General features: G+C 52.9%; 1 protein-coding gene across 1 annotated transcript in view; it reads left to right on the top strand.

The window, feature by feature from the left end:
- Window positions 1-26,927, top strand: part of Fbxw8 (F-box and WD repeat domain containing 8) — a 100,404-nt gene that overhangs the window by 12,924 nt on the left and 60,553 nt on the right. Inside the window, exons 2-4 of the mRNA XM_006970804.4 lie at window positions 1,142-1,246; window positions 12,850-13,014; window positions 16,834-16,922. Of these exons, the coding sequence (XP_006970866.3) occupies window positions 1,142-1,246; window positions 12,850-13,014; window positions 16,834-16,922 (359 nt within the window). The remainder of the gene's footprint in view (window positions 1-1,141; window positions 1,247-12,849; window positions 13,015-16,833; window positions 16,923-26,927) is intronic.

Here is a 26,927-nt window from a genome sequence, read left to right as displayed (position 1 = left end):
GGCCAGCATCCTTCCACTGACTGAACATTCTGTCCCTCCTTTGCCCACAGAGACCGGTCAGTGCCCTTTCCCCAGAGAGCCTTTTTGGCGTGTGTGCTTAGCCTCGCTCTGTTTTTGCAGTCCAACCCTGTGTTTCCTCCGAGGCTCCAGATTCTCCCTCAGTCCTGAGACTCCGAGATGAATAGTAACATGATTCTTGACAGTTGTTCAGCCTCAGTCTTGGAAGGGTCTGACTGGTGCTCCCCCTCCTTAGTACACTGGAGGCGTTTTCTCAAGTGGCCACCTCGTAGCGTGGAAACTCACAGTGAGCGGTGAATTAGCAACTTGCTTTCAGTCAGTATGTCAGCCAGAGCTTATTAAACATGAATTTCCCAAGTTTAGTCTGTTGGGACCAAGGGCACACTCTGCGGCCAAGAAGCTCGGCCATAGCCACGCCTGGCAGGTGGACCGGTGGACCTGGGGCGTTCACTTCACACTTGGCCTTCCCCAGTCTCCCTTGGATTCCTTTGTGCGCTGGGATCCGCATGACCTTATCTTTCAGCCTAAGCCCGTTACCTCATCTCCGATTGCCTGCCCCAGGGCGGGCTAGCTCTTGTTGCTGCGCATTAATAAACAACACTGAGAAGGAACGCGTGCTGTGTTTGTACTGGCTCGCTCAGGTGAACCAGCACGAGCCCCCAGAGCATTGGAAACCCCGAGGAGAGGTGGGCCTGGCTCCCAGAGCAGCCCCTCCCTGCCCTTTGCCCACGAAAACATGTTAGTGACCTGGTCAGCGCTTCTCCAGCTGGGGCCACCGCGCCCATGTGGTGGGCAGGCTCGCTTGGCCTGGGGGAATGGTGGCCTCCCCGGCCCAGGCAGGCTTTCTTGGCTACCGGCCACCTCAGCTTCTCTTAGAATTCCGTCAGACGGTTTCTGACACACCTGTGCACCCCTTCCTGTGGCACCTGCGCTTCTCCTTCTGGAGCATCATGGGAAACAGTCACAGTGCGTTCACAGTGACTGAAAGGAGGGTAGATGTGGGCAGAGACCCCACTGTCTCACGTTCTCCCTGAAAGGGCCCCGCTCTGGTGTCCAATGTTGGAAAGCCTGGCAGTGCCAGCTGCTCTCGGCCTCACCCTCAGCTTCTTCCTTCTCTCCACAGAATGAGATGGAGGAGGTGCCCTTCTTTGACGTCCAGCTGCCTTATGAACTGGCAATCAATATATTCCAGTATCTGAACAGAAGAGAACTGGGTCGCTGTGCTCAGGTAAGCATTTGCTCACACCTGTCCAAGGGTCCCCAGCTCTGAGCAAGGGTGGGGAGCCCCTGGAACAGTTGGCTCTGTAGAATTCCACAGTTGACAGAATGATGAATGGCATGGCAGCCTTCTCGAAGGAAGGCCGCCTTGAACTTCAGGGTCTTTCTCCACGTTCCCTCTCGATGCACATCCTCCGTGACTGTCTGCTGCACAGTCACAGTCTGAGTTATGACTGAAATCCTGGGCCCTGCCTGCGGCGAGCTAGCCTGTGTTAATACATCCCACGTGTTAGTACAAAGACGGAGCCCTTAAATCAGACTAGTCATCGGGGTGGCAGCTAAGGGTCAGCCCAGGGACAGATCGGTGAAGTCCCGTTTTAGAGGGATAGTCTGAATTACCCTTTAAATAGAAACTCACTCCTGAGGCGAGTGAGAAGGGAGACACTCTGAAGGGGTGACACAGGAGCATTGCCCATCATGCCGACCCGGGAGTACCTGCCTGTGGAGCACAGCGTGGGCCAGGCCTTGGTTGCATGCAGGGGTGTTGTGGGAATGCTTTCCCTGGGGAGACATAAACAAGTATCTCCCCACTTATATAGGGCACTAATGACAGACAGTTCCATCAGAGTGTTACCTGGGGAACCAGGAGGTCCGTTGACATCCTTACAGAGCATGGGGGAAGGTAAACTATAGGGATGTAGATGACCCCAAAGCAGCCACACCCAGACAGCCTCACCCCAGCTGCACAGATGGAGTCCCCTCTTCAGTTCACCTCCCCCAGCTGATATCCTAGCACCCTGGAGACTCCCCGTTAGGGCAGAATTGCCTCTGCATGGCCCGGAGGTGCACGGGAGCAGTGGACCCCGGCGAGTCCAGGGACCATCGCCACCCCACCGTCTCTGAGGGAGGTCAGCAGGCTGAGTCAGGCTCCTGCACAGGCTGGCAGCTGCCCTGGTGATGGTGATGGTGTCCGCTTGGGGATAGCTCTTCTCAACAAGACACCGTGGAGGTGTGGGGTGGGCCCGTGATCTGTATTTCTGACCAGGTGTGCTCTGGGGAGGCCAGGGCTTATGCCCTTCAAATCGTTCTTGTCCTTTTGGGGAAAACGTGATTAAGTTACGGTTTTTCCTTTTAGCTTTATTTTTTTCAGTTGTCAAAAATTGTATGTCTATTAAAACTGAGTGAGTACTCATGGCCATGAGTTTGACCCCCAATGCCACCACTAGAAAAACAAACCATACCAAACCTGAGTTTGGCTAATGATGTAATAACTCAGTGGTAGAGTACTTGATTAGCACGTGAGGCCTGGATTTAAACCCATCACTGTAAGAATAAAAAGCAATTCAATGGAAATCTGTAACTGGTCAGCATGACCAGTCTGAAAGTGAGAAGTCATGCCATCGTCTCAGCGGATACAGAAAAGCACTTGGCACAGTTGAGCGTCCACCATCCGTGTTCACAGTAAAAACTGCACAGATCAGCTGGGGCAGCCCTGTGCTGGGCCGTTTTCTGAAGTATCTGCTTCGTCAGTGACTCGGAGCTGCAGCGCGCCTTTGGTGTGTGATCGCAGCAGCGTCGCCTAGGTGGAGACTCCATCCAGCCCGTGTTCCTGATGCTGGTGTCCATAGCAAACGATGAGATGAGCGAAACGCTGGCTGAGTGTAAACAGTGCTCGGCGTCATCACACACACACACGCCCACCCGACCCCGGGAAATTTGTTTTTTTGTTTTCTAGCTCACGCCTTGGCTCGGCTCCCAGGAATGGAGGCTGAGGGCAGAGTTCTATCAGCCTGATGCCGAGGCGGGGCTTGGAACCTCTTCAGCCAGCCCTGCCCTGCACAGTCAGCACTGTGCTCTCAGCTGCTTTCTTGGGAGTGGACTGCTGTTGAAGGAACACTGCTCTGCCATTTTGTGGAGAGCCGTGTGGCCTTCAAGTGTGCTACCCACCAGGCAGGGCATGATAGGTTAGGTCCAGTGGAGCTGCACTCGGGAGAGATTGGCTCTGCTGGGTGGTTGTCCTGCAGGTGTGAACCGTTCACTTTGCAGCACACTAGTTCTCACTGGAACTCTCCGGTGTGTGTTCAGTTGGCGTGCATGCGTGCGTGCGTGTGCGTGCATGCGTGTGTGTGCTCGTGCGTGTGTGTATAACCTATTTTTGAGAACACGTGCACAGCCCTTTCAGTGCACAGTGATGGAGTCGGCTGTGATGGAGGAGCTGGGCTTTGAGTGTCTTTACATGCAGACCGCAATGGACGGCCAGTCGTCAGTAGGATTGGCTTGGTTTCTGTCATCGTTAAAATAAACGACAAAGTAATAAATATAAGCAGTGTTTTCATTTGCCCTGTGGTATGTTTGTTTTTGCAGAGAGGAAGTCCTTCCATTGAATGGGGTCCTACCGCTTTATGGGCTCCCCCTGCTCTGTCTCTCGCTCCCGCCTTCTCTCTCTCTCTTATAATCTAGGGGTACTCGGACAGTCTAAAGCAGGTACTGTAGATGTTCTGGCTTGGAAGGTGGAGGAAGGGACTGTAGATGGCTTCCAGAAGCTGGAAAGGTAACTGAAGCTTCCTGAAAGGAGGTTGTCTTGGCAAGCACTGGCTCCCACTTGTGCCTTCAGGAGTGTGCGTGGGTGAATCTGTGTGGAGTCCTGAGCCCGTGGTCCTCAGAACAGCCATGGGGAGCTGGTGAGGACACTGAGCAGGAGTGAGCCCAGGAGAGACAGAGACCGAAGGCCATTCTGACGAGGTGGGAAGGCTTGCCGAGTTGCCCACAGCGATCACAGAGGCTGTGTCTGTATGTTGAAGGCCTTGCTTTGCCTGCTCTAGGGAAAGAAGGGTGGCAGGGAAACTGGTTAAGGCTGTGGAATCTTCCAGAGGAGAGGACATGGTGATATGATGAGGGTTATTCAGTACAGATGGGTGGGGTCAGGATTGCCTGTGGGCTGGATGTGGGGAGAAGGCTTGGTCAGTGAGGATGGCTGGCAGTGAGAGAGCGCCGTCCCCCGAGGAGCCGGCGCAGGGCAGGGTGTGAGGCTGGAGTTGAGGCCGCGGCAGCGGAGCCCTGCTGTCAGTGCATCAGTGGGGTTAAGTCAGGACCCAGAGAGAAGGGCACGGGAAGGAGTATCAGGAGGGTGACGGGGGGGGGGGGGGGGGGGGGGGCGGGGGGGGCGGTGAGAGTTGGCTGCTTTCCTTGTTCCTGTCAACCCCACAGCAGCTTAGGGAGACGAGATCGACTCCGGCTCAGACCCTCTTTGCAGAGAGGGCACGAAGAGGGCTGGGCTGTGAACCCCAAGACTCCTCCCACTTCTAGCTGTACCCCACCTCCTAAAGGTTCTTCACTTCCCCAACAGCTGCTGCCGGCCAGCTGGGCCTGCACGCCCTACCACGTAAGCCTGGCACAAAACCACGATGGCTCTCAGGGCAGCAGAAGAGACTAAGGGTCTAAGTGCTGCTGCTTGTCCTGTGGGGCAGGACTCCAAAACGACCACAGGCATTGGCCCCTTGAGGGGTAACAAGCCCCTGGGTTCAAGAGCACACGGGAAGTAGCTGGGACAAGGCGTGCATAGAATGCTACCCTGCTCCGTGCCGTGCCCTCCTCAGGCGGACTGGAGTGTGGACCTGCGGAGAGCGCCTTGCTCCCCGGCTACTGGTAGGCCTAATCCAGGCAGAGCTAATAAAGCCAGGTTTTTGAGCCAAGGGCTTTTTTTTTTCTTTTCTCAATGTGGCAATTCACAGTGGCGCTATAAAGCAGAATGCTGGAGCCACTTTTATTAGCGAGCTCTTGCAGCTGAGGCTCGCTTGCTCGGTGGGGCTTTGAGCTGGGCCGTTCCAGTTCTGGGGTATTAAAGACCGTTAGACCTTTGGAAAATCAGGCTTGTAAACTTGCTGGATTGTAATATGAGTTAAGAAATCAAAGCCATTAGAAAGGCTTTCCTTTGGTGGGACCCTTTCAGATTCGCTGTGAAAGTTGAACTGAGTCCTTCTGTTTCCCCGAGTTATAGTCTTAAAGGCTGGCTGCCGTCTTCTCCTTTAAAAGGAAGGCACCCCCTTTTTCAGTTTGCTGGTGACTGTTGGTTCCCGTCCCTGTGTGACATCTGGTTGGAGGTGCAGTTGTGACCCTGTGGAGATCATTCTTTGCCGCGGGCCGCAGAAATATATCATAAGAACTCAGCTGGTTATGGCAAAGTCACTACCTGGAGGGATCAGGGAATTCCTCCAGAGGAAGCCAAATCCCAAGGAGTTTTTGGTGTTACTTGGCTTGTTATATATCAGCTGTCTTCTGTTATGAAAATCATGTGTGCCTTCATAGTTTTCCCAATTGACTTTCCCCTAAGAAGGACTAACAGTGTAGACTGATCACTCTCTGGGCATACACATTCCAGGTATTTGGAGAACAGCCTCAGGAAAGGCTTTCTCTGGAACCAGTTATCTCCCTTAGCCACTTTCAAGGACTACAGGAAACACCACCCAGGTGGACGCCCAACTGCCAAAGACTAACAATGATAACAGCCCACCTGAAAGTCTCCTGATTTAAATTCCACAAGGAGATACCACCCAGGGGGGCGCCCAACTTCCAAGGACTAACAAGTGATAGCAGCCCACGTACAAGTCTCCTGACTTACAGTAAATTCACAAGAGGACGCCGCCTAGGCCAGGTGGACACTAAGTAATAGTTTTACACAATTTAGCTTAGGCCCTCCTTTCTTACAGCCTTACTAACTTTATAGACCTCTAACTACTTACCTAACCACTTCTAGGAATATTTAGATAAACTTGTGTGCTAACAGCTATGCTCAGCCAGAACTCCCAGTTCAAGCCTCCCTGTAATTATCATTATTGGTAGCATCTGGCCAGGTCCATCACTGGATGGAGGAAAGTACCTCATCAGAGATACCTTTGTACTCTCTAAGAACAGACTTAAGCATCCAGGCTACCTGTTTGAGAAGGCCTGGCGGATGTGCTAATTAAGCTTAACTTCCTCTTTTCCCAAACCTTACCTCCAGTTCCAGATCTCCCTTTAGCTATCACCAGAGGCATCTAGCTGTACACAGGTTGCCTAGAGATTGAGCACACTTTTCCCCACCCTGCAGTAACGGCAGACAGCTTGAACAGATAGGAGCCACAGGAAAAAAGAAGACAGTTTTATTTTCTCCCATTGACCTAGCAACTTATAGATTTTTAACATCCTTTACCAAACACGTTTAAGGTTATAGTTGTGCACGTAAGATCCCTCTTCTTAGATGTTACCCATATTTAGCCTTTAGTTAATTCATTAGTCACTTCCCCTTTGGGTCACAAATGGTAATTAACAACTAGTGCCCCTCTTTGTAATTCTTATCAACCCTCCATTTGATCCTGATAGCGGACAATCACTGCCTGAGGAAGTTCAGGCTGAGTGTCCTGGGTGGAGGGGAGGATTGTGATTTTAGGGAGATATATAACTGTAAAGCAGAGGACAGGAGAAAAAAGAGAGAAGAGAATGGAAGAACTAGATGGGTAAGAACTTGAGAGGAACAAACTGAGATGGGAAAGAAGTAGATTGAAGGGCTACAGCAGAGTACTAGAGGAACGAGATGGAAGACGAGGAAGAGCCAGATGAGAGAGAAGGAGACGGGAGAGGAGATGATATGGGAAGGAACAAGATGGATGAGAACCTAGAAGGGGCAGAACTAGACAAAGGGATTAAGATAGAACATAGAGGGGACAGTAGATAAATATAGAGAGAAATCAGGCAAGAAAGGAGCTAGACATGAGAACAGAACTGAAGCTGTGTATAAAGGATGTTATGCCAGAGGAATTAAAGCAAGTGGACTATAGAACTCGGTGTGCTGAGATTATATTTCCTGATAATAGTCCTCGCCGTTAGTAGTTCTCTCTCCTGAGCCCCTGGGATGTATAATATTAAGGCTGGTTCCTTTAATATTATACAAGAATTCTTAACCCGCCTCTCACAAACCCTCCCAGATATATATGTGTGTGTGTGTGTGTGTGTGTGTGTGTGTGTGTGTGTGTGTGTGTGTGTGTGATATCTAGAACTTAAACTCTATCCTGAGTATTCATCTTTGCAGAACACAGCAACAAAACATCCTGTGTTCTCAGTTTCTGCCCGTCACGAGCCGTATAGACTTCAGAGTGTTCCCTAACAGCTTGGTGTTTTTCTGGGAGATGGTTATGAAAGTCTTGTGGCTTCCAGAGTCCTTCGGGTCCTCAGGGCCGCTTCAGACTGTTTAGCGTAACCAAGTGTCCCTCTGTGGTCTCTGTGCGCCCAGTTGAGATGCTCCGGAGAGGCCGGGGCCTGGAGGAGGAGCCGGGTGGCCTGCTGATTGTCTAAGGCCCTTCCTCCCTGGGCAGGCAGAAGGCCCAGGGCCCGGTTTGGGCAGCTGGAGGTAGGAGGTGGGGGAAGATGGCTGCTGCAGGTTAACCTTGGAGCTGGGGCGAGACAGGCCTGGCGTGAAGATGCAGAAGAGGTGGGTGTGGGTGTGGGAAACCCCGCCTCTTAGAGAGGAGCATGCCAGACCAGAGGCTCCAAGGAGTCCCAGCAAAGGGTTCTGTTGCTCAAACCAGAGTTCTCTTAGCTCATTTCATGTGGGGCCCTCCTCAGAAACGGGACAGCACTCCAGGAAGCCTGTGCCCACTAATTCCGCTTTGCCCCGCCGCCTGGGCCTGGGATCTCAGCCATTGTAAGTCTTGTTCGCAGAACAAGAAGTTGTATCGCAGGGTTTCCATTAGAGTCTTGTCTTAGTGCTCCTTTTTTTCTTTGTTTTTTAATTTTAATTTTATTTTATTGGGTTTTTGAGACAGGGTTTCTCTGTGTATCTTTGGCTGATCTTAGAGCTCAGATCAAATGGTCGAATTTCATGCCCTGTGCCAAGCTAGTACTCTGTCCCTGAGAGTCCAAGCGCTCATTACTCCTTGCCGTAGCCGCATTAGATCCTGGGTTCTAGTGGCCTGGAAGGAAGCACCTTCCGCTCTGGAGTTGACTGTGGCTGCCCTGCCGTGGCTGACTCTGTCCCTTTCCCCCTAGTGCCTTGTGCTCACCCCCATCCTGGCAGAGACGGATGAACAGACACTCCTGGGTGTCATGGGTAGGCTCAGCTGTGGACCAGACATGCCAAAAATAAAACCCCAGTGTTCTCTCTAGTTCAAAACTGGGGCCTCCACTTTACTGAGCCATTTTCCTGGTCTTTATGGCCTGAGCATGTGTGCTCAGATGAGGCCTTATCTAGACGCTATGGCTGAGGTAGAGGAGTGTGGCCTGACGGTGTGGTTAAGTGGATTTGTGACTGATGGTGTGGCTGTGCCAGCGAGGACTGCGGAACGGATCCGTGTCTGCTGTGGGCTAGGATCCGTGGTTTGCCTTCAGCCCTGTCTTGGTTAGCTCCCCCTCCTTTTCATTCTCCCCTCTTAAAAATAAGACACAAAGACCCGCAGGTGACGTTTTCTCGGTGACGGATGGGGTGAAAAGCAGCTATTGCGGCGGAAGGCAGAGCTGGAGTTCATGATACCCGAGGAGTGTGGCTCAGTAGGCGCTGGGGTGACGTTTACCACCGGTAGTGTGTTTAGAAACTTGGCATTTAGATACGGAAAGAATATACCGGAAGTGAGGGATGAGGTGCACATGTGTACATGAATCCATGTGGAGGCCAGAGGCCAACTGTGGGGTCATTCCTTGGGTGCTGCCTACTTTATGTCGACTGGTCTCCTGGGCCTGGAGCTGCCATTGCTGGCTGGGCAGGCTGGGCAGCAAGCACCAGGGACTCTCCTGCCTCTCTGCCCCTCCCACACTGGGATTGCCAATGCATGCTACTACCCTAGCCAGGGTTTTAGGGGGGGTCGGGGGATGAGCTCAGGGACCCGCGTTTGCATGGCAAGTCCTTTACTGGGCCATCTCCCCAGCCCCATTTGGAACTTGAAAGAATATTTAGTCTATGTGTATGTGTGTTTGCCTGTCTGTCTGTCTGTCTGTCTGTGCCCCGAGTTTGTGCAGTGCCTGTGGAGGCCAGAGGAGGGTGTCAGTCAGTTCCCCCGGAACTGGAGTTAGAGACAGTTGAGCAGCCTCAGATCTCTGTTCCAGCCTTTGCTGTGCAGACTTCTGTGCACAGGGTTGTCGGCTCCACAGGTTGTGAGGCTTTGTGGTTTGTTTTGTTTTGTTTTTTTAAGCTGAGGACTGAACCCAGGGCCTTGTGCTTGCTAGGCAAGCGCTCTACCACTGAGCTAGATCCCCAACTCCGAGGCTTTGCTCTTTAGAGTGGATGATCTCAACTGACCAGCGGATTGTCTGCCAGCTCTGATTGGCCAGTGAGCCCTCTAGTGAATGCTGCAGTTAACTCTGCCTTCGACTGGGAACATCTCCCTCCTGGCTTCTCTTCAGTTGCTTCATGTTGCTGTTCCTGTGCGTCCCTGACTGGGGATCTTCTTCCTGAGCGGGCCCTCGTTGGGTCTTCTGCGCTGTTTGACCCTCTGCTGGGGTCTCCTTTCCTGTTTGCCCGTATGTTTTCTTTCCAACGGGCATCTAGGGTGGGGGCTGTGGCCCTGGCAGAGCCTGAGCCTAACCGGCCGCAGGCATTTGAAACAGCTGCTCCTGCCTCTGTGGAAGGGGCAGGCTAACTTGTCTAGGGGTTGTGTGGGCCCTCAAGTCCCCACTGGGTTAGCTCGTGACTCAGGAGATGCAGTGGTCCCCCGGCCTCTGCTGAGGGCCCGTTGTGTGCTGGGACACACCTTCCCATCCCAGCAGGTCACAGCTCTGCTTCAGCCCTGCCTTGATGCTCCCACCCCCACCCCAAGTGCCCAGCACAAGCCCTGTGTGTGGCATGCTGGACTCCCAGAAATTACGGGGTTTTCAGAGATCTCGTGGGCACTCCTTCCCAGTTTTCCTCTTCCGCTGTCTGGTCAGCATCTGTCAGTCCCAACAGCAGAACCTTCTCAAGTGCTGCATTGCTGAGACGACCCCTCCTCCTCCAAGATAGCGCCTGCTGTGTGCTTCCGGCAGGCCCGCAGCTCGCTAGCCCAGGCTAGCCTTGAGCTCACAGCAGTCCTTGTGCCTTAGCCTCCTGAGCGCTGGAGTCCAGGTGTGAGCCGTGTGCGGGGCCAGCGTGTTGAGTTCCTTTCACGCTCAGTGTTTGGAACAGCCGCCCTGCAGTTGAGGCAGGTCAGGCCGATCAGATAAAGCCTCGGTAGTGCTCTCCAGCAATCTGCCAGGCAGGTCAGCCGCTGCCGGCTCTTCAGAATTAGGTTTGGTAAGCTCAAAGCCTGCCTGTCTGTCCCATGCCCCCACCCCCAATACTGCTGCTGGGGTGGCCGTCATGAACGTGAGGCTGTTGGTTTTCAGGGGCTAAAGGGAGAGGAGGCACACGCTGTGGGCCAGTGCCTCCCAGTCCTTACTGAGACAGTTGAGCAGCCCTCAAATCTCTGCTCCAGCCTTTGCTGTGCAGACTTCTGTGCACAGGGTTGTCGGCTCCACAGGTTGTGAGGCTTTGTGGTTTGTTTTTTTTTTTTTTTTTTTTTTTTTAGCTGAGGCCCGAACCCAGGGCCTTGTGCTTGCTAGGCAAGCGCTCTACCACTGAGCTAGATCCCCAACTCCGAGGCTTTGCTCTTTAGAGTGGATGATCTCAACTGACCAGGCAGTTTTAGAGCGCTTGCCGGTTAGGCTTAGGCTCTGCCAGGGCCACAGCCCCCACCCTAGATGCCCGTTGGAAAGAAAACATACGGGCAAACAGGGAAGGAGACCCCAGCAGAGGGTCAAACAGCGCAGAAGACACAACGAGGGCCCGCTCAGGAAGAAGAGCCCCAGTCAGGGGCGTCCAGCCTTTCTTCCCTGTTAGTTTTTAAAGACGGGGTCTCTAGTTCTTGCTAGCCTGGAACTCACTGTGTAGACCAGGCTGGCTTTGAACTCACATGTAACTGCCTGCCTCTCGTGAGTGCTGGGATTAAAGGCGTGCACCATCACACCCTGCCTTCATCCTTTTTTTCATTTTTACTCATTTCTGTCTTTCTTTCTTTGGGTACTACTTGGTCCTTCGAAGGTTCAAGCTTTTTATTACTTCCCAGGGTCCTGAGAATGTCAGTAAAAAACCTGTTGGTGCTTAAGTGTGGGTGCGTGCAAGCCACAGTTTCCACACGGAGGTCAGAGGAAAACCCAAGGTGGCAGTCCTCAACTTCCACCTGGAGATAGGGGCGTTCTCCTTTTACAAAACTTAATTACTGTGTGTGTGTGTGGCGTGTGCACATGTTTGTATGGTGTGCATGTGTGTATGGAGGTCAGAGGACAACTTCGTGGAGTCAGTTCTCTCTCACCTTTCTGTGGGTTCTGGGGATCGAACTCAGGTTGTCAGGCTTGTGCAGCAAGCAGTGTACTGAGCCGCCTCACTGGGTCTCTCGTTCACCACTGTGCCTGTGTGCTAGCTAGCCCTTGGATTTCAGGTGCTCTCCTGTCTGTCTTTACTGCCCACCGGTCCATAGGAGACAGGCTGCCTCGTCCAGCTTTACCTGGGCCCTGAGCATCCAAACTCGGGTCTTACATTGCAGTAAACCCCGGGCCCACCACCGTCTCCTCAGCTATTCCCTGCCTCCCCCTTGCCCTAGTCAGACCTGGAGCCTCACACATGCTAGCTAAGTTCTATCTCTGAGCTAGAGCCCCAGCCCCGCCTTCGTTTTTGGTCCTGTTCTAATTGCACCGTGGAGGAGCAGACTGTGAGACATCTTCATACCCCCATCCCTTAGTCATGTTCTCTTCCCTCTTCCTCCAAGGTCTGACGTGGTCCCAAGAAGTGGTAGCAAGTGTAGGTTCTTGTAAGCAGCTGACCCCTCTCTGTTTGCCAGGAGTAAGCTCCAGTCTCTGGACGGCAGCAAACATGGCCTCCATCCTGCATCTCGGGGCACGCTGTAGGTTGGTTTTGTTGATCTGTGGGGTCAGTCTCTCATTTGAATATGAGAGTCCATGCCTTGTGCATTGTCCTGTGAGGAAGTAAGCTTGCTGCACCCTAACGAGGGCTGGAGATGAACATACTGAGAGTTAAAACCATCCCCCGATGCTGTGGGGACTGGAGATTTGTGCCAGATGTAGGAGTCGCTTCTCCATCATATATCACGGTCCCAGGCAACAGCTCCAGTGTTGTATTAATGCTATCACTATGTTTTAATCTGTACATATACGAGTTCTCCATGCAACAAAAGTTTGAATTTTATGTCACCAGAAATTGAGTTGATTAAAGCCTTCTACATCACAGACCATCAGACTCCCGATTTGTAAGATAGTCATCAATCTGTCTGCAGCCTCTCTCCTGGAAAGCTCTGTGTGCTGGTGTGGTCTTTTCCTGTGTTCAAGTTTGTTCTTTTAGCATTTTGTGTATCGGTACATTTTTTTCCTCTTTCATTTGTTAGATGATAACTTACCATGCCATCTAAAATGTGACGTTACATGGTGGTATAACAGTTTTGAAATCTGGAAAGATAGAACTGGAAACATTTGCTTGTAGTTTTTCCACCTCCGAGTGTTTTGTTAATGAGACGTTGTATGCTGCCATACGCCTGGGGCTATACTATAGGTGTTGATTGATTTTGGATGGGAAGGCCTCTCTAATTGCAGTTCTTGACATTTGCGTCACCGGTGCTGTCCTAGGTGAGCAAGACATGGAAGGTGATTTCTGAAGACGAGGTGCTGTGGTACCGGCTGTGCCAGCAGGAGGGCCACCTTACCCAGAGCAGCATCTCCGATTACACCTGCTGGAAGCTCATCTTGCAGGAGTGCCGCGCCAAGGAGCACATGCTCAGAACCAACTGGAAGGTAGGCAGTGGCCAGTGGTCCCCTGCTGCAGACGGCTTACAGGGACACGGGACGGACACGGGCATGCAGTCGGGGAGGGAGCGGGGTGTGTTGAGCAGCCCCCCCCCCCACACACACACACTGCAGAGTTCAGCATCTTCCTTACACTTGCCCCTGCAGCCTTGGGCCCAGAGCTTCCTCCTGCTGTGCAGGAAGGAGTCTGAGGGGGGCTCTCTGGTCCTGCCTTGCCTGGCTGGTTAGGGTCACCGGAGTCTCGCTCTGTCAGCCCCCTCCCCCTTCCTCTTTCCCGGCCTCCCTCCGGAGGGCTGACATGCAGCAGCACCGTGCACACGGGCACAGGCGAGAGGCAGGCACTTGGAGGCCCCTGCGGAGGAGCTGCTGCTGCTGCTGCTGGAGAGGTGGCGGAGTGCTGAGTGCTGTCTGCTCTTCCCTCACGTAACCCTTGGCTTGCCGCCCTGGCATTTATCACTTCAAGTCTCTACAGAAATATTAGATCACAGCTAAGCATTTGCAGAGAAGCATTTCAGGGAGAGCAAGCTGTCAGGAAGCGTGTTCCAGGGCTGTGTGAGGCGCGGCAAGGTGGTGCATGGCCAAGCTGCTTTCCCACCTAGGCAGCTGGGATTCACCCACTAGAGATGGGGTAGAGCTGGGCCCTTCTCTCACTTAAAGGTCAATCCAGTAGACTTTGAGGCAAGAAAGCCTTGCCATGATTGGTGGTGGCATATGGCCTCTGTGCATGTCTGTCTCTAGGCCCCTCGTAACCAGATTAATGACCAGTGCACTGGTTCTGTAACATCAGAGAGCAGTGCTTATTCTATGGGATGCTAGCTTTAGCACTGGTGATGTTGGGCCAGCTCTTTGCAGGATGCCAAGCAGCACCCCAGGGTCCCCACTAGATGCCAATAGCACTCTGCCCCTGTTATGGCACACAAGGTATCTCCAGGCATTGCCAGGTATCCCCTGGATGGCAAATTGCTCCTGGTGAAGAACTAGTCATCACTGGAGAATTGGCCAAGCCAGTCTTCTTAGCCTGAGAAGACACTACTAACTCAGTAGGATCTCACCGGCCCCATGATGTCTGCATCCACTAAAGGTAATGGAGTAGGCTTGTTTGGAGCCTGCCCACCTGATTAGGTCTTCTGATGGACGGGCAGAATGACCTGTGGAAGAAAGCTGCTCAGATGAAGCAGGGGCTAGACGCAGCATCCACAGTCCACCTGAAGGCGGAGGGAAGGAAAGCTTAGAGTTGGGCTTTCCTGCGTTTCTGTCCAGAGAGGCAGGAACCAGAGAGCAAGCTTGTCCCTGGCGTTGCATTTGGAGATGTCAGAGTCAAGGGGAAACAATAGCTCTGCTTATGCTGCTGCTTTGGGGCGTGGGGTGGGGTGGGGGCGAGGGGAGGAGGGCAGGGTGTCCTCGTCTGGGCCGGGGATGGTAGAAGGAAAGAGCATCACGAGGAAGAGGTGATGTCACCCAGTGTCTGTTCACTGATTTTCTCTGGTAAGTGGAAACCGTCAGATGTGCTCAGTATGCACTTGTCCATTGAGTGATCTGGTTAGATGGGCAGCAGCATGTGAGGCCCTCTGGCATCCTCGGTCACCTCCCAGAACTGTGAGCTGAGAGGAGCACTTGGGTGAAGTTTAAGTGATGGATGACTCACCGAATGTCGGGGTAGAAATCGAAGTGCAGTTTTGGAAAGAACCTCCATCAGCACGTGCAAAGGGCGCTGTGGCAGGTGTGTCAACCTCTGCAAGCCTCCATTCTCATCTGGGTGGCTCAGAGTGACTCTGCTCCCAGGCCTGTGCGGAAGGTGGCCCTTAGGGATGACCTGATGTGGAGCCTGTGTTCAGGGCTCCAGCCAAGCGCAGTGATTCAGACCTAACTCAGATCCATTTCAGGACAGGTTGGGCAGGCAGTTGGTGTGGTAACTCCTAGGTCAGTGTCCCCCAGAAAGGACCCTGGAGTTCTGAGGCTCTCAGGGCATGTGCTGTGAATGCATGTCTGCCTGAATCTGCACTTCAGAGCTAACTGGAAATGGGTTGGTAGGTGGGTGAGGTTGCCATGAAGCTTTTCTTCTGGCGTTTGCCACCCTGGCATTCTGAGATCTGTCTAGAATGAGAATAGCCAGTGGGATTGGGAGCTTGGGGTGAAGGGCTGCTGTTTTACTGAGCTCAGTGAGTGCTGGGGGTACAGCTTTCATTCAGGCCCTCTGCTTTTTTTTTAGTCCCTTCCCCCAGATGTGTCCAGGCTCCCTTCAGCTCAGTTCCATCGGACAGCCCTGAAGGTCTTCTGCCCCTAGGCTGTAGACGGGGCCTGAGGATTAAGTGAGGGTCATTATACAAATTCTCTTGCTCAATTTCAGTGCCATAGCTACTTAATGACTGTTGATTTTAACGAGTGGATGCCATCGTCTCTTTCCTAATGGCATAATCATCGCAGTGGCTAACGCTGGGTGTGGTACTTACACATCAAGTGTTAATCCTTGGCCAGGCCAGCAGAGCTGGCAGTTCAGTAACAGAGTAATCTTGAACACTGCTTGTGCCTACTTTGGGACTCACCTGTCTTACTTACTGTGTTCTGCTTCCTACACTGATACTAATATCTTCAGATTCCCTGCACTCTTACTTTAAAAATAGTTGATATGTTTTCTGAATTTAACAGCAAATCACCTATACAGTCTGGAGAGTGACATATGATAGCTATGCTTCTGATGTTGAATGAATGGAATTATTAATATATAGCAAGCGGAAGTAAAGGAGTAGCGAGCGGGTGGAGAGAAGCAGCAAGTATCTCCACGCCTGGCCGGATGCCCCCAGCATCCAGCAGAGGTGACTAGAGCAGCCTGATGGAGAGTCGTCTGCCTGGGGGAACTTCCCGTCACAGCGCTGCCCCAGGCCGGGCTCCCAGCCTCTCTTCCATGGGTTTTTATGCTGCAGGAAAATCAGCTGTGCCACCTTTGTGGAAATACTTAACTGTCTAGCAGTTGGCTTGGCAACTCCTTGGTACTCAGAGATGAGGGGTTTGGTTGGTTGGTTTGGTTTTTGGAGCAAGGTTTATAATGTAGCCCTGGCTGTCCTGGAGCTCAATCTATAGACCAGGCTAGCCTCAAACTGAGAGATCTGCCTGCCTCTGCCTCCCGAGTGCCGGGGAAGGACGGGATTTTTAATGCCCTGGTTGCTTGCTGTTTACCCTTCTCACCAATAGAGAGCCAGGGTCATGCTTGGATCTAAAGTAGGGAGGCAGCCAGCGTCTCAGTGAGCGCAAACAGCACCTGACAGTTTACTGATGGAAAGACCACCAGAGATCATGGGAAGCCCCACAGAAGTCCCACAGGGCCACAGCTGGAACTTGCCTCCTCCTGCCTCTCTCAACACTGGCCTAGTGTTCCCACGGAGCAACCCAATTTCAGGGTTAGGCTTTTCTCCAAAGACCCTTTTCCTGAGAAGTCTGACATGTAGGCAGAATGGCGTCTTTTCTGCCCTCCCTGGACTCCTCTGAGCTTTTCATTTGTTTTAGCAATTCTTTTACATGTCCATTGGGTGCTTCCTCCTGGGAGCTGAACTGCTGAAGTACTCGATGCGCTGCTTCAGGCCCTTGCCTGTGTGCACATACTTCTTCCTATCTGGTGACATTCTGGGGACAGGCCAGCACCTCACATTCACTGCTCCATGAGAGCCTCTGGTAGAGGCTCACCAGCATGGGGTTGCCATGTTATCCTTTGAAGCCATTGAAGATGGCTACGAATACAGGTGAGGGCAGAGCACGTTATCAAGGGGCTACCCCAAGACTAGTATAAACCACATCCCCCTTTTCCTCACACAGAATCGCAAAGGCGCTGTGAGCGAGCTGGAGCACGTTCCCGATGCCGTTCTGTGTGATGTGCGCTCCTATGATGGCGTTGTCATCGCAGGGTAAGCAAAGCGTGTTCCTTCGCGTCAGCTCAGTCTGTGTCTTCACCCTCTGCCTGAGCACCCCAGTTCCAGCTGCTCTTAGGGTTCTGTCCTAGGGCCTGGGAGCTGCACAGCAGGAGTGGGTGTGTGGAGCAGGTCTGTACCTGTTTGTCCCAGTGTCTGTGGAGACCCCGCTTGGCTCCCCATTGTGAAGCAAGGCTGTGGCCACATGCCCTTCTTCCCCATACAGTGCAGCTGCACCTCATCGCTGCAGTCAGTGTTCGCTGTCTCCTGACTGAGAAGTTTAACATGAGCCGCTCTTCCGGAACCCACCGTGAGGAGTTCTTCGTGGTTGTCATCCCAAGAGCTGGCCATGCCTTTGTTGATTGTACAGTCAGATCAACTGTATCTTAGGGTTAGGGTGTCTCTTGAGCTAGGGTGTCAGAATGTAAACTTTATACACTTTTGTCGTCTCATGCTGTGTGCCAAAAACGGAGCCCCTGAGTTTCTGAGTCAGTTGGCTTTGTGGGAGCCGCTGCAGGGCTCCTGCCTGGAGGAGAGCGGAAACCAGAGCCGACTTCTGCTGACACAGTCCTAGTCACTGAGCCATCCCTTCAGCCCTTTCTCTCCTGAAGTAGCATTCCTCGGTGAGACCAGCAAGATGGCTCAGAGGGTCCAAGTGCTGCCCCCAAACCTCACTATCCAGAGTTTGACCCTGGAACCCACACTTTTTTATGTTGGTGGAAGGAGAGAACCGATTTCTGCAAGTTGTTCTCTGACCTCCATACATGCTGTGGCACATGCGCCGCCTCCCAAATATGAAATGTTAAAAAAAAAAATTAAAAGCACCACTTGAATTCCAAATAGATTATTGAAATACTTTATGGCAGGCTCTGCCATAAAAAATTGTTTCTTTTTTATTACACTTTAACTTATTTACTGTGTGTGTGTGTGTGTGTGTGTGTGTGTGTGTGTGTGTGTGTAGGGGGTGCACATGTGCCACAGCATATGTGTGCAGTTCAGAGAAACTTGCAGGATTGGTTTCTCCTGGTACTGTGTGCGTCCCAGGGATTGAACTCGGGTTGTCAGGTTTGGTGGCAGACCCCCTTACCCACTGAGCCATCTCGATGGCCCTTCTGTTTTAAAGAGGATTTGGCCAGGAAGGCCAGTTTTTCTTAGCTTCGGTTCACTGACCTCACACCCTTAAGAGAGACCCCTCAGCTCTTACAGACGAGTGGGTAACCTGGCTGGCTGGCTGGCTGCAGTCAGACCTGCAGCTTCATTGTGAGGTGTGGTTCTCTGAGCTCCCGATGGCAGAGAGCTTCCCCTCATGTCTGAGGGGTGGTAGCCAGGCGGGGTTACATTATTCTGACTTCAGAGCTCTGCCTAAGTGCATAAGAAGGTTGCGCTGCTCAGGCTGGACTGAGAGTCCTGGCAGACTGGAGAAGTCGGCGACTCTCCTTCCCCAAGTTCAGTTTGGAGCTTCTCTGAACATGGAGCCCCAAAAGGAGACCGCGGCTCTGAAGGCAGCTGCTGCTCCCCCCGCCCCCCAGGGATCTGCCCAGCACTAGATAGGCCACCAAAGGCCCAGCCATACTGGTGTTCTGGGGATCGATTGTGTGAAATTTGAGCCACGGGTCAGAGAGGCTCCTGGGCTCCTCTCTGAGAGAAGCTGCAGTTGAGACCTCGGTCCGAGACCCTGCGATCTTGCTTGTATGCAGCGCGTCTTGTGTTTATCATTAAAATTTGATCTGGCGGTTATGATGCTTGTTTTCTGGGTCAGCTCTTGAGTCCTTTTCATTTGAGACAGTGGTGTTTGTGGTTACCTCATTCCCAATCAATGTTGTATTCTCTAGGCTTTCTCCAGCTAAGCATCTCCAAGGAGCCTCTTAAAGAGACAGCCCTGCCTCTCCTGGCTTTCCTTCCTGCTGATTTCCTTACTCTTCGTGTTTCTCTTTGTTTGAGGGAAGGAGAGCCTGGCCAAAGGCTGCTTTTCGCGCGCCTCGGCCTGTGAGCTCTGCTCCACACGACTGGAGTACAGGCTGCTTCTCCCCGTCTCGGTACTCTCTGTGCAGTGGTCTTGCTTTGGCTCAGGCTGCATAGACCCGGGCTGGCAGGTTATGGACTGACCTGGTTTAGTTCTTGCTGGCTGAGGCTGAGCTGGGCCACGTGTGCAGGTCTGTCCCCAAAGCCGTCCACTGTCCTTGCCTCCTTCCCTGTCGCAGGCGTTCTTGATCGTCACCTTCCGACAGCGGACTCCTGTGTGGTCTGTGGCTGACCCCTAACTCAAGTGCACCGTGTGTTTACCGCTCTGTCTGTTGAGTCACCTGGCCACATCTGTTTGAAATCTGAGATACAGTAAATATACCACGACATTCACTCTTTCAGTCTCAAATTGAGTGAATTATAGTCATTGGCAAGACTCTGCAACTGCTACCACTAATTCCAGAGCATTCTCGACACCCTACAAGAAAACCACTTCCTGTTCTTTGTTTCGTTTCTCTGTGTAGCCCTGGCTGTTCTGGAACTCACTCTGTAGACCAGACTGGCCTTGAACTCGGAGATCTGTGCCTGCCTCTGCCTCCTGAGTGCTGGAACTAAAAGACTTGCGCCCCCACACCCAACAACCCCAGTCCCCATTCTTGCTGGGCATTTCAGCCCTGCCTCCCTCCAGGAGTTCCTAAGTACTCTTGGCTAAGAACCGGCTCCCTCTCAGTGCCCGCTCTTCTAATAATGCTGGTGAGTGATGGAGTATACGGGAAAGTGATCTTACGGCTGTTCTGTCTCACGAGATACCTGTTTATATTATTTTACATAGAAGGAACTTTAACCTTTGCAGCATAACTGGTCTTTTCAACTATTTGTAAATGTCTTTTAAAATAGGTGCTCTGTGGTCCTCTGTTACCCTGGGATGGTGTACAGTCCTCTGTTACCTGGGGTGGTGTACAATCCCCTGTTACCCTGGGGTGATGTGTAGTCCTCTGCTACCCTGGGGTGATATGCAGTCCTCTGTTACCCTAGGGTGGTGTGTAGTCCTCTGTTACCCTGGGGTGGTGTACAGTCCTCTGTTACTCTGGGGTGATGTGTAGTCCTCTGCTACCCTGGGGTGGTCCTCTGTTACCCTGGGGTGATATGTAGTCCTCTGTTACCCTGGGGTGATGTGTAGTCCTCTGTTACCCTGGGGTGGTGTGCAGTGCTGTATAAGATTTTGTATGGAATAAGTGCCAACATTTTATACATAGCCTCTCTCCACTCCCATTACACTCTATTTTCCCTGGGAAGGCAGAGAAATGTGTGGGGTTGTTTTGTTTGTGTGTTTGATTTTTAGTTGTCACAACTTGAAACTATGCAGTTTTAAGCGTGGAAGCAGCTTTAGCGCTGATCTTGTTCCGGAGCTCTCGGGTGTGAACGGTGGCAGACTCACCTTCTGGATGGACACATGCACTGTGCACACACGCCACCCTCTGTCTCCTCTGAAGCCTGTCACAGCATCATCTTTGTTCTTTGAAGATGCTAGTGAGGTCACGTTAGTTTGGCAAAGGTGTTCGAGTGCCCGAAGTCCCCCTGAGTGCCCTGACCCTGCAGTCTACACCTGTGGCTTGCTGGGCCGTGCGTGTTGATTTCCAGGCTGGTTTTCTACTTATTTCCACATAATACAATCAAAGCTTATACTGCATGGTATACTTTTTTTCTTGCAAAGTTTTTCCATGTTACTTCTCATTACTCCACCAGTTCCTAGTTTTCCCCTTCATTCACCCAATGGCAGACAGTAAATAAGTCATTTCCTGTTTCCTAGCTGTTCTGAGAAGTGTGTTGGAGGATGGCATCATAGGACGCACATACACAAATTAGAAGGCTATGCTGTCACTAGGCTACCCAGTCTCTCAGGGACACAGTTGTGGGGCACGTGATTGTGGTAGCATCAAGATCACTTCATGTGGATGGCATGTCTGCACATGGTTCTGTTTCTGTTTTGGCGCCACAGATAGTCTTTAAAATTATAAAGGGGAGGCTGCTGCGGAACTTCATGTTCCTTATAAAACGTGTGTCCATTCAAGTTCTGTGCTGTTGCTGTGTTGATATTTCTCTAGCTGGAACCCCTCCTGTGGATCTACTGGACTTAGAGGAATTTTGTCTCTTCCAGATTCTGAAACTCTGCAAGTTCTTTCCTAGCCCTCGATTTTTGCAGTGTGACTTGGTGGTTTGAAGTTCCCAAACCGTCCCTCAAGCTTGCTCCCGCACACACTCCTCTGCTTCTTGATGCTGCCCTCAGGCCGCTGCCCTCAGGCCGCTGGTGGCTTTCTGGTTCGCAGTCTACCAGCCGCTTCCTCGCGAGCCCCCTGCGGTTGATCTGTTGACTGCACCCTCCCTCCGTGAGATGGCAGGGGTCATGTGGGAGGCATCTTTGGCTCCACAGCACCTGCTTGAGCCTAGCTCCCAGGAGACACAGAGGGCGAGTCCCGGAGTCCCAAATGAAGCTTCCCTCGGGCCTTTCCTCCTGCCCTATGAGTCTCCAGGGGTCGCTCAGCCATGGGACCAGCATCCCAGGAAATGTGAGGGCTAGCCGAGGCTCCTTCCACCAGGACTAGCACTCGAGACAACTCTGTTCCCGCTAAAACTTCCCACTTGTTAGGACACAATTGTATTCAAGGTCACTCGAGATACAGTCCCTTCCTGTCCTGCCAGGCTGAGTGTCCAGCCGTGTTCTCCGTGCTCTGGCCCTTGCTCTGCTGGCCAGGTGGCCCCGGCCGCCGTCTGTGTTCCACTTCCATCTGCAGAGCTGCTTGACAGCGCATCAGGAAATGTCCCGTTTGCCTCCTTTTTAGTTTTGAATTTTGTAGGTGACAGCTCTTAAAATTTCCAGATGTTCTTAAAATTATATATTGGAATTGGAAGTGTAGCTCAGGAGAAGCCAAGAGAACCTGAGGTGTTAGGCCCAGTCCCTAGCACAAAGAGAAAGACCATCAGTAGACTCGATGTATTCCTGGAGGAGAATTACTAGGAGCCAAGAGCTGTGACAGCATCCCTGTTCTGTGGGCTAGGGCCCTCCTTCTCCCCAGTGGCCCTGTGGAAGTTCAGACTTGCAAACAGATGACATCATGGGCTCAGAAAGGTCCCAGCACCAGACCCGAGGTGTGGGGCCAAGATGGGTTTGCTGTGAGTCCTGCAGGAGAGCCACCTAGTGAAGGGCGACCCAGGGAGAGCCTGGCGGTCCAGGAGCCAAGCCTGGGCTCCTCTGAGGCCCCGTGCCAGCCCTGCCGCCATTAAGCTGTTAGCTCACCCAGAGCTTTTATCCATGCCCAGAAGTGGGTGGTGGTGTGCAGTTCACTCCCCTCGCTTGGTATCACATGTCTGAAGCGTCCCCTTCCCGTCAGTTAGCTCACTTTCTCCTCATTCCAGAGGACTGCGTCTCCCAGACGTTTCAAAGTGTTCAGCCCTTTATATGCTAAGGGATGTTTCAGTCTACCTAGGTGCTTCTCCCCGGTTTCCATGGTCACCGTGCACAGTTGCTGCCTTTCCTGGGGGAAGCCGCAGCTGTGTATCCATGTTTCCCTCTGCAGATGGGGTTGGAGGGAAAACTGTATCAGTCAGTGCTGCAAAAGTTAACTCTTCTTGACCTGAAAGTGCTTGGCTGCCTTGTTCTATCTCATTCCGTAGAGGCAAGGCCACTGGAGGGGATGCCTGAGGAACACTGCAGCTTTCTGGCTGGCAGGTGAGCTGGCTGTGTCTCCACCGCAGACCTGCTGCAGGTTTATCTGTCTATCTGCTGCAGACCTGCTGCAGGTTTATCTGTCGTCTGTCCACAGGGTCTGGAATCTCAGTGTTTGTTCGTTGGAGCTGGAGCTTCTTTAGACTCCTAAGTTCCTAAGGCCTGAATCACCACTTGGTGTCATCTGTCTCAGGCCTTGGTCATTTACACTGAGACACATAGCACTGCACGTTTAAACACAGTTGTCCAAGGGAAGGTAACTTACCGACCAGCCTCTTCCCTCCCTTTCTCAGTAGCCGGATCTTCCTCTGTGCTATGCGCCAGCTCTGGTCAAGGCTGTGCTCTGGCGCGCTGTGTGTTTGCCTTGAGTTTTAAAGTCTTTTCTGTTCAGGAACTGACTTCTCAGGCGTGGTAGTGATCTGTGGGTTCGTGAGAAGGTGTACAGAGTGGAGATCCCTGCACGTTCCTCGGAGGCTGCTGGGACAGCAGGGCTTTGTAAGTGCAGACTGGTGACGGAGTCCCTTACGTCCTTGTCACCATGCTTACACTTACCTGGGCATGCTTTCCAGCTTTCTTCTCTCCAGCCTCCTTTTCCTGGCAGTTTCCTTTCAGCCTCGCCTCATATGGATTTTGTGTGGCTGCTTCTGGCTCTGGGCTGCTTCCCATAAGGGGCTCCATCATGACCCACTAGGGACCGCTTTTTTAAAATACTTTGAAATTTATTTATTTTCTGCTGTGAGGCATGTGTGCTCTTCTAGTAAATAAGTCTGAGGTAAGCTGCTGATACTCCACTAGAGGAGAGCTTTGCATTTATTACATCTTTAATGAAGGCGCTCCAGAACGTCCTTAATAAATACTGATGAACTCATGGCTGCATTTATCCATCTCTGCTTCTCCAGGGAATTCTGGGAAGGGCCACAGCTCCAATAACTCTGCATAATCATCATCGACTCTGACTCTATTGATTGTCATTAACCAAGATGTATGGAAAGCAGTTCTAAGTGTGCAGTGCATGCACCACACAAGGGCCATTAAGACGGTCATTATTTCTCAATTGCTACGTCTTACACTCCCCTCGATGTTTGCTCTAGTGCATTCCCACAGAGTGCCTGTACTGTGGGGCCGAGTTCATTTTGTTAATTGTGCACTACAGTAGTCATGTTCTGTAGAAAACAGTAAATACTCTGGATTCTATTGATCACTACAGAAAGCACAGAGCAAGTGAAGAGTTCTCAAAAACCTGTGTGCCGAGGGTGTAAATACCCCTGGCCTGTGGGTGCTGCCTCTGTGTGCTGAGGGTGTAAATACCCCTGGCCTGTGGGTGCTGCCTCTGTGTGCCGAGGGTGTAAATACCGCCTGGTGCTGCCTCTGTGTGCCGAGGGTGTAAATACCGCCTGGTGCTGCCTCTGTATGCTGAGGGTGTAAATACCCCTGGCCTGTGGGTGCTGCGCCTCGGCAGCTTTCAGCCACTTCCGCCTTGCAGGTTGAAGCCGGTCAATCTCTCATTCAGGTCGCAGTTCTCAGGCCAACAAAGGCTACAGCTGCGGGTGGCCACTGAGCAACATGGGCGATGCTGGGGAGTGGGGGTAGGAAGCAGGGGGCGTGACCCCAAGGAGAGCACCCAGACAGGACCGGGTCCAGGCCAGGTTCCTCCTGGGGAGCCCACTGCAGCTGGTCCAGAGGATTGTCAGCACTTAGGAGTGCACAGTTGTGGGCAGGGGTGTCCCTCTGCACTCCTAGGCTGCAGTGGTCATTAGTAATCCACTGTAGCATCTGGGTGTCTCCCTGGCTGGAGGGAGACACAGTGGAGTCCTTGGCACAGGGCTCCAAGTGCTCAGAACCATGTGCTGCTGAGGCTGATCAGATTAGAGTTGGGACTTATTGGGTGTGGCAGAAACAGGGTCCTGGGGAGGAAGAAATTTCGATATCTTTGTTCTCACCAAGGGTATGAAATTGGGTATGGAAGGTGGTCTTGAGTCAGCCCAGCCCCTTGCTCCAGTTCCATGTTTGCTGGTATCTGACTTCCCATGAAATAGGGTGGTGGGACTGGTGGAGAGAGCTGGCGTGGGGGGCTGTGTTCTTCCTGCCCAGCTAAGCACAGTATACAAACCACAGATTCCTTGTGTTGCACTGAAATGGGGCTGTTCTTGTGAGCAGTGGCTGTTGAAAGCTGTTGCTTCTGGGTGTGGAGTGCCCGTGGCTAAGCAGCAGGCCGGGGGGGACCGGGCCCTTCACTCGGCCTCAGCGCCCTTCCATCAGCCCCTCCTCCACTCGTCCATGTTGCTGGAAGAGCCGAGAACACATTTGTGTTAGTGACTAAGAGCCGGCACTGTGGAGCAAATGCAGCCTCCCCTGCTGGGTGCCGCGCGGGAGGGATGTGAAAGGTCGTGCGAAGGGGGACCAGCGAAGGGGGACCAGCTCCTCTCCCCCCCTTCCTTGCGGCCTTTTGCTCTGACTAAATCGTGTGCCGGCAGAAGCACACATTAGCGAGAGCTCTTCAGTGGTGGTCATTTTACATTGGCGACTGCCCTGGTGTACCGCGGAGCTGGCTTGGGGTCGGCTGCCGTCTCTGATGCCCATATTTAGGGTGCAGCACCTGGCCAGGCGTGGCCTGCCTGGGAAAGCAGGTAGCTCTTCGCGTCCCGGTCCGTGTGCAGCCTGGGTGTCATCACTCGCTGTGACGGACGAGGTTGGCTCCGCTCTTGTGTGCTCATACCTCGGCTAATGTGGTTGTGGTTGTACTGCGCACACTAATTACAGCCATCAGCACCAAGGTCCGGAGGCCTCCTGACAGTGCGGCTGCCCTACTGGTGTCCTCACCGGTTGAGCGTAGTTGTCTTTAGGCAGCAGTGGGCATCTGGAGCCTTCCCTTTCCACCTCCGCCCCCCCTTCCCGGGCTCCTCCTGGCTGTTGTGAGTGAGCACGCTTAGACCACACTTAGGACTCATGCAGCTCCCTCTGCCCTAAGCAGGACTGTCCGCTGGTGAGAATGCCGGTCCGCAGCATGCTTCAGCAGGACCACGTCCTCTGTCTGCTGTGTTGCTCTCTCCCTTAGCTGTGGAGCCGGGCCTGGGGCCTACAGCTCTGCTCAAGTCGGAAATCTGCTTCCGTAGTGAAAGGGGCAAATGCTTGTTATTTGCACGCTTCTTTGGCTTTGAGGGACAGAATTAATTCAAGTGGCTGTCTGGAAAGTTCCCTGTTTATGAAAATAACTGGGTTTGCCTGTGTCTCCTAGAGCTACAGGTTAGTGTGCTTGGAAGGAGACGCAGAAGTCTGAGGAGAATCAGTCGCCTGTGTTCTGGGGTTGCTGGTTAGGAACAAGGGCAGCTGCTGCCACCTGTGAGCACACTTCCGGTGACCTGCCCTTTCCAGACGCCTTTTCTCGGTGGCATCAGCTGTGTGTGTGAGATGCAGGCCGGGTGAGGAGGTGAGGCCAGCTGGTGACGGCACACAGATGCCAAGTCAGCAAGGCGGGCTGAGTGCAGGTGGACCGGCAGGGAGTCTGGGATGGTCCCTGGAGTGGGTGGGAGGGCCATGGTGTGTGAGTGGTGGAGCTAGCTTCCACTCACGGAAGGAAGCGTGTGTGAAGGAGCCGGGTCTGCGAGCCAGAGCCTGTGCAGGGGTGGCTGGAGGAGCGCTCCTGTCGGCTGTGCCCTCTGGGCTCCTGCCCTCCCCCTGCGCCTCCCCCAGATGAGGACATTGCAGTCATCATCATCGTCGTCGTCGTCATTGTCTTACACAGCTCACTTCTGTGGGGCTCAAAGTGTTGTTCTTGTGGTATTTTGTTGCTGATTTGCCTCAGAACTCTGGAGAGGGCAGTGAGCTGGGGCCCTGGTCCCTCAGAGCCTCTCTCTGATCCCTGCTCCTCCCACTGTAGCCCCAAGGGGGCGTCAGCGTGAAGTTGGCTGCTGACAGGCATTGCCACCAGTGGACTGCACCGGTGAGGGCCGAGGGACCGGGGGAACTCGTGGGGGAACACGGCATGAAGACCACGGCTGTGCTGAAGCAGCCCAGCCAGGGCTGCCGGGAGCAAGACTGTTCGTGACTGCGTGGTGGTTCCTTTCATTGAGTTGAACCTCAAGAGTGGACTCAAGGTCTAGACTCACACTAGCCTTCCTGCTGTCTCTGTGGCTGAAACAGTGGCTGGATTCCAGTGAACGACCCGAGTCAGACTGAGGGTGCTGAGCCTGGTGCAGTTGAGGGGGGCAGTTCCTGGAGGGGTTCTTCATCAACAGCGGTCATCCAGATCACTTCCTAGGAGCCTGAGGCCTATGGCTGTAGTTGTTCAGGGCCGCATCAGTGTGCAGCTTTGGTTC

This window comes from Peromyscus maniculatus, chromosome 23, assembly GCF_049852395.1.
Source record: "Peromyscus maniculatus bairdii isolate BWxNUB_F1_BW_parent chromosome 23, HU_Pman_BW_mat_3.1, whole genome shotgun sequence".
In the NCBI taxonomy this organism is placed as follows: Eukaryota; Metazoa; Chordata; class Mammalia; order Rodentia; family Cricetidae; genus Peromyscus; species Peromyscus maniculatus.
The sequence above is the reverse complement of the archived record's forward strand: the minus strand, read 5'-3'. Positions and strand labels throughout refer to the sequence as shown.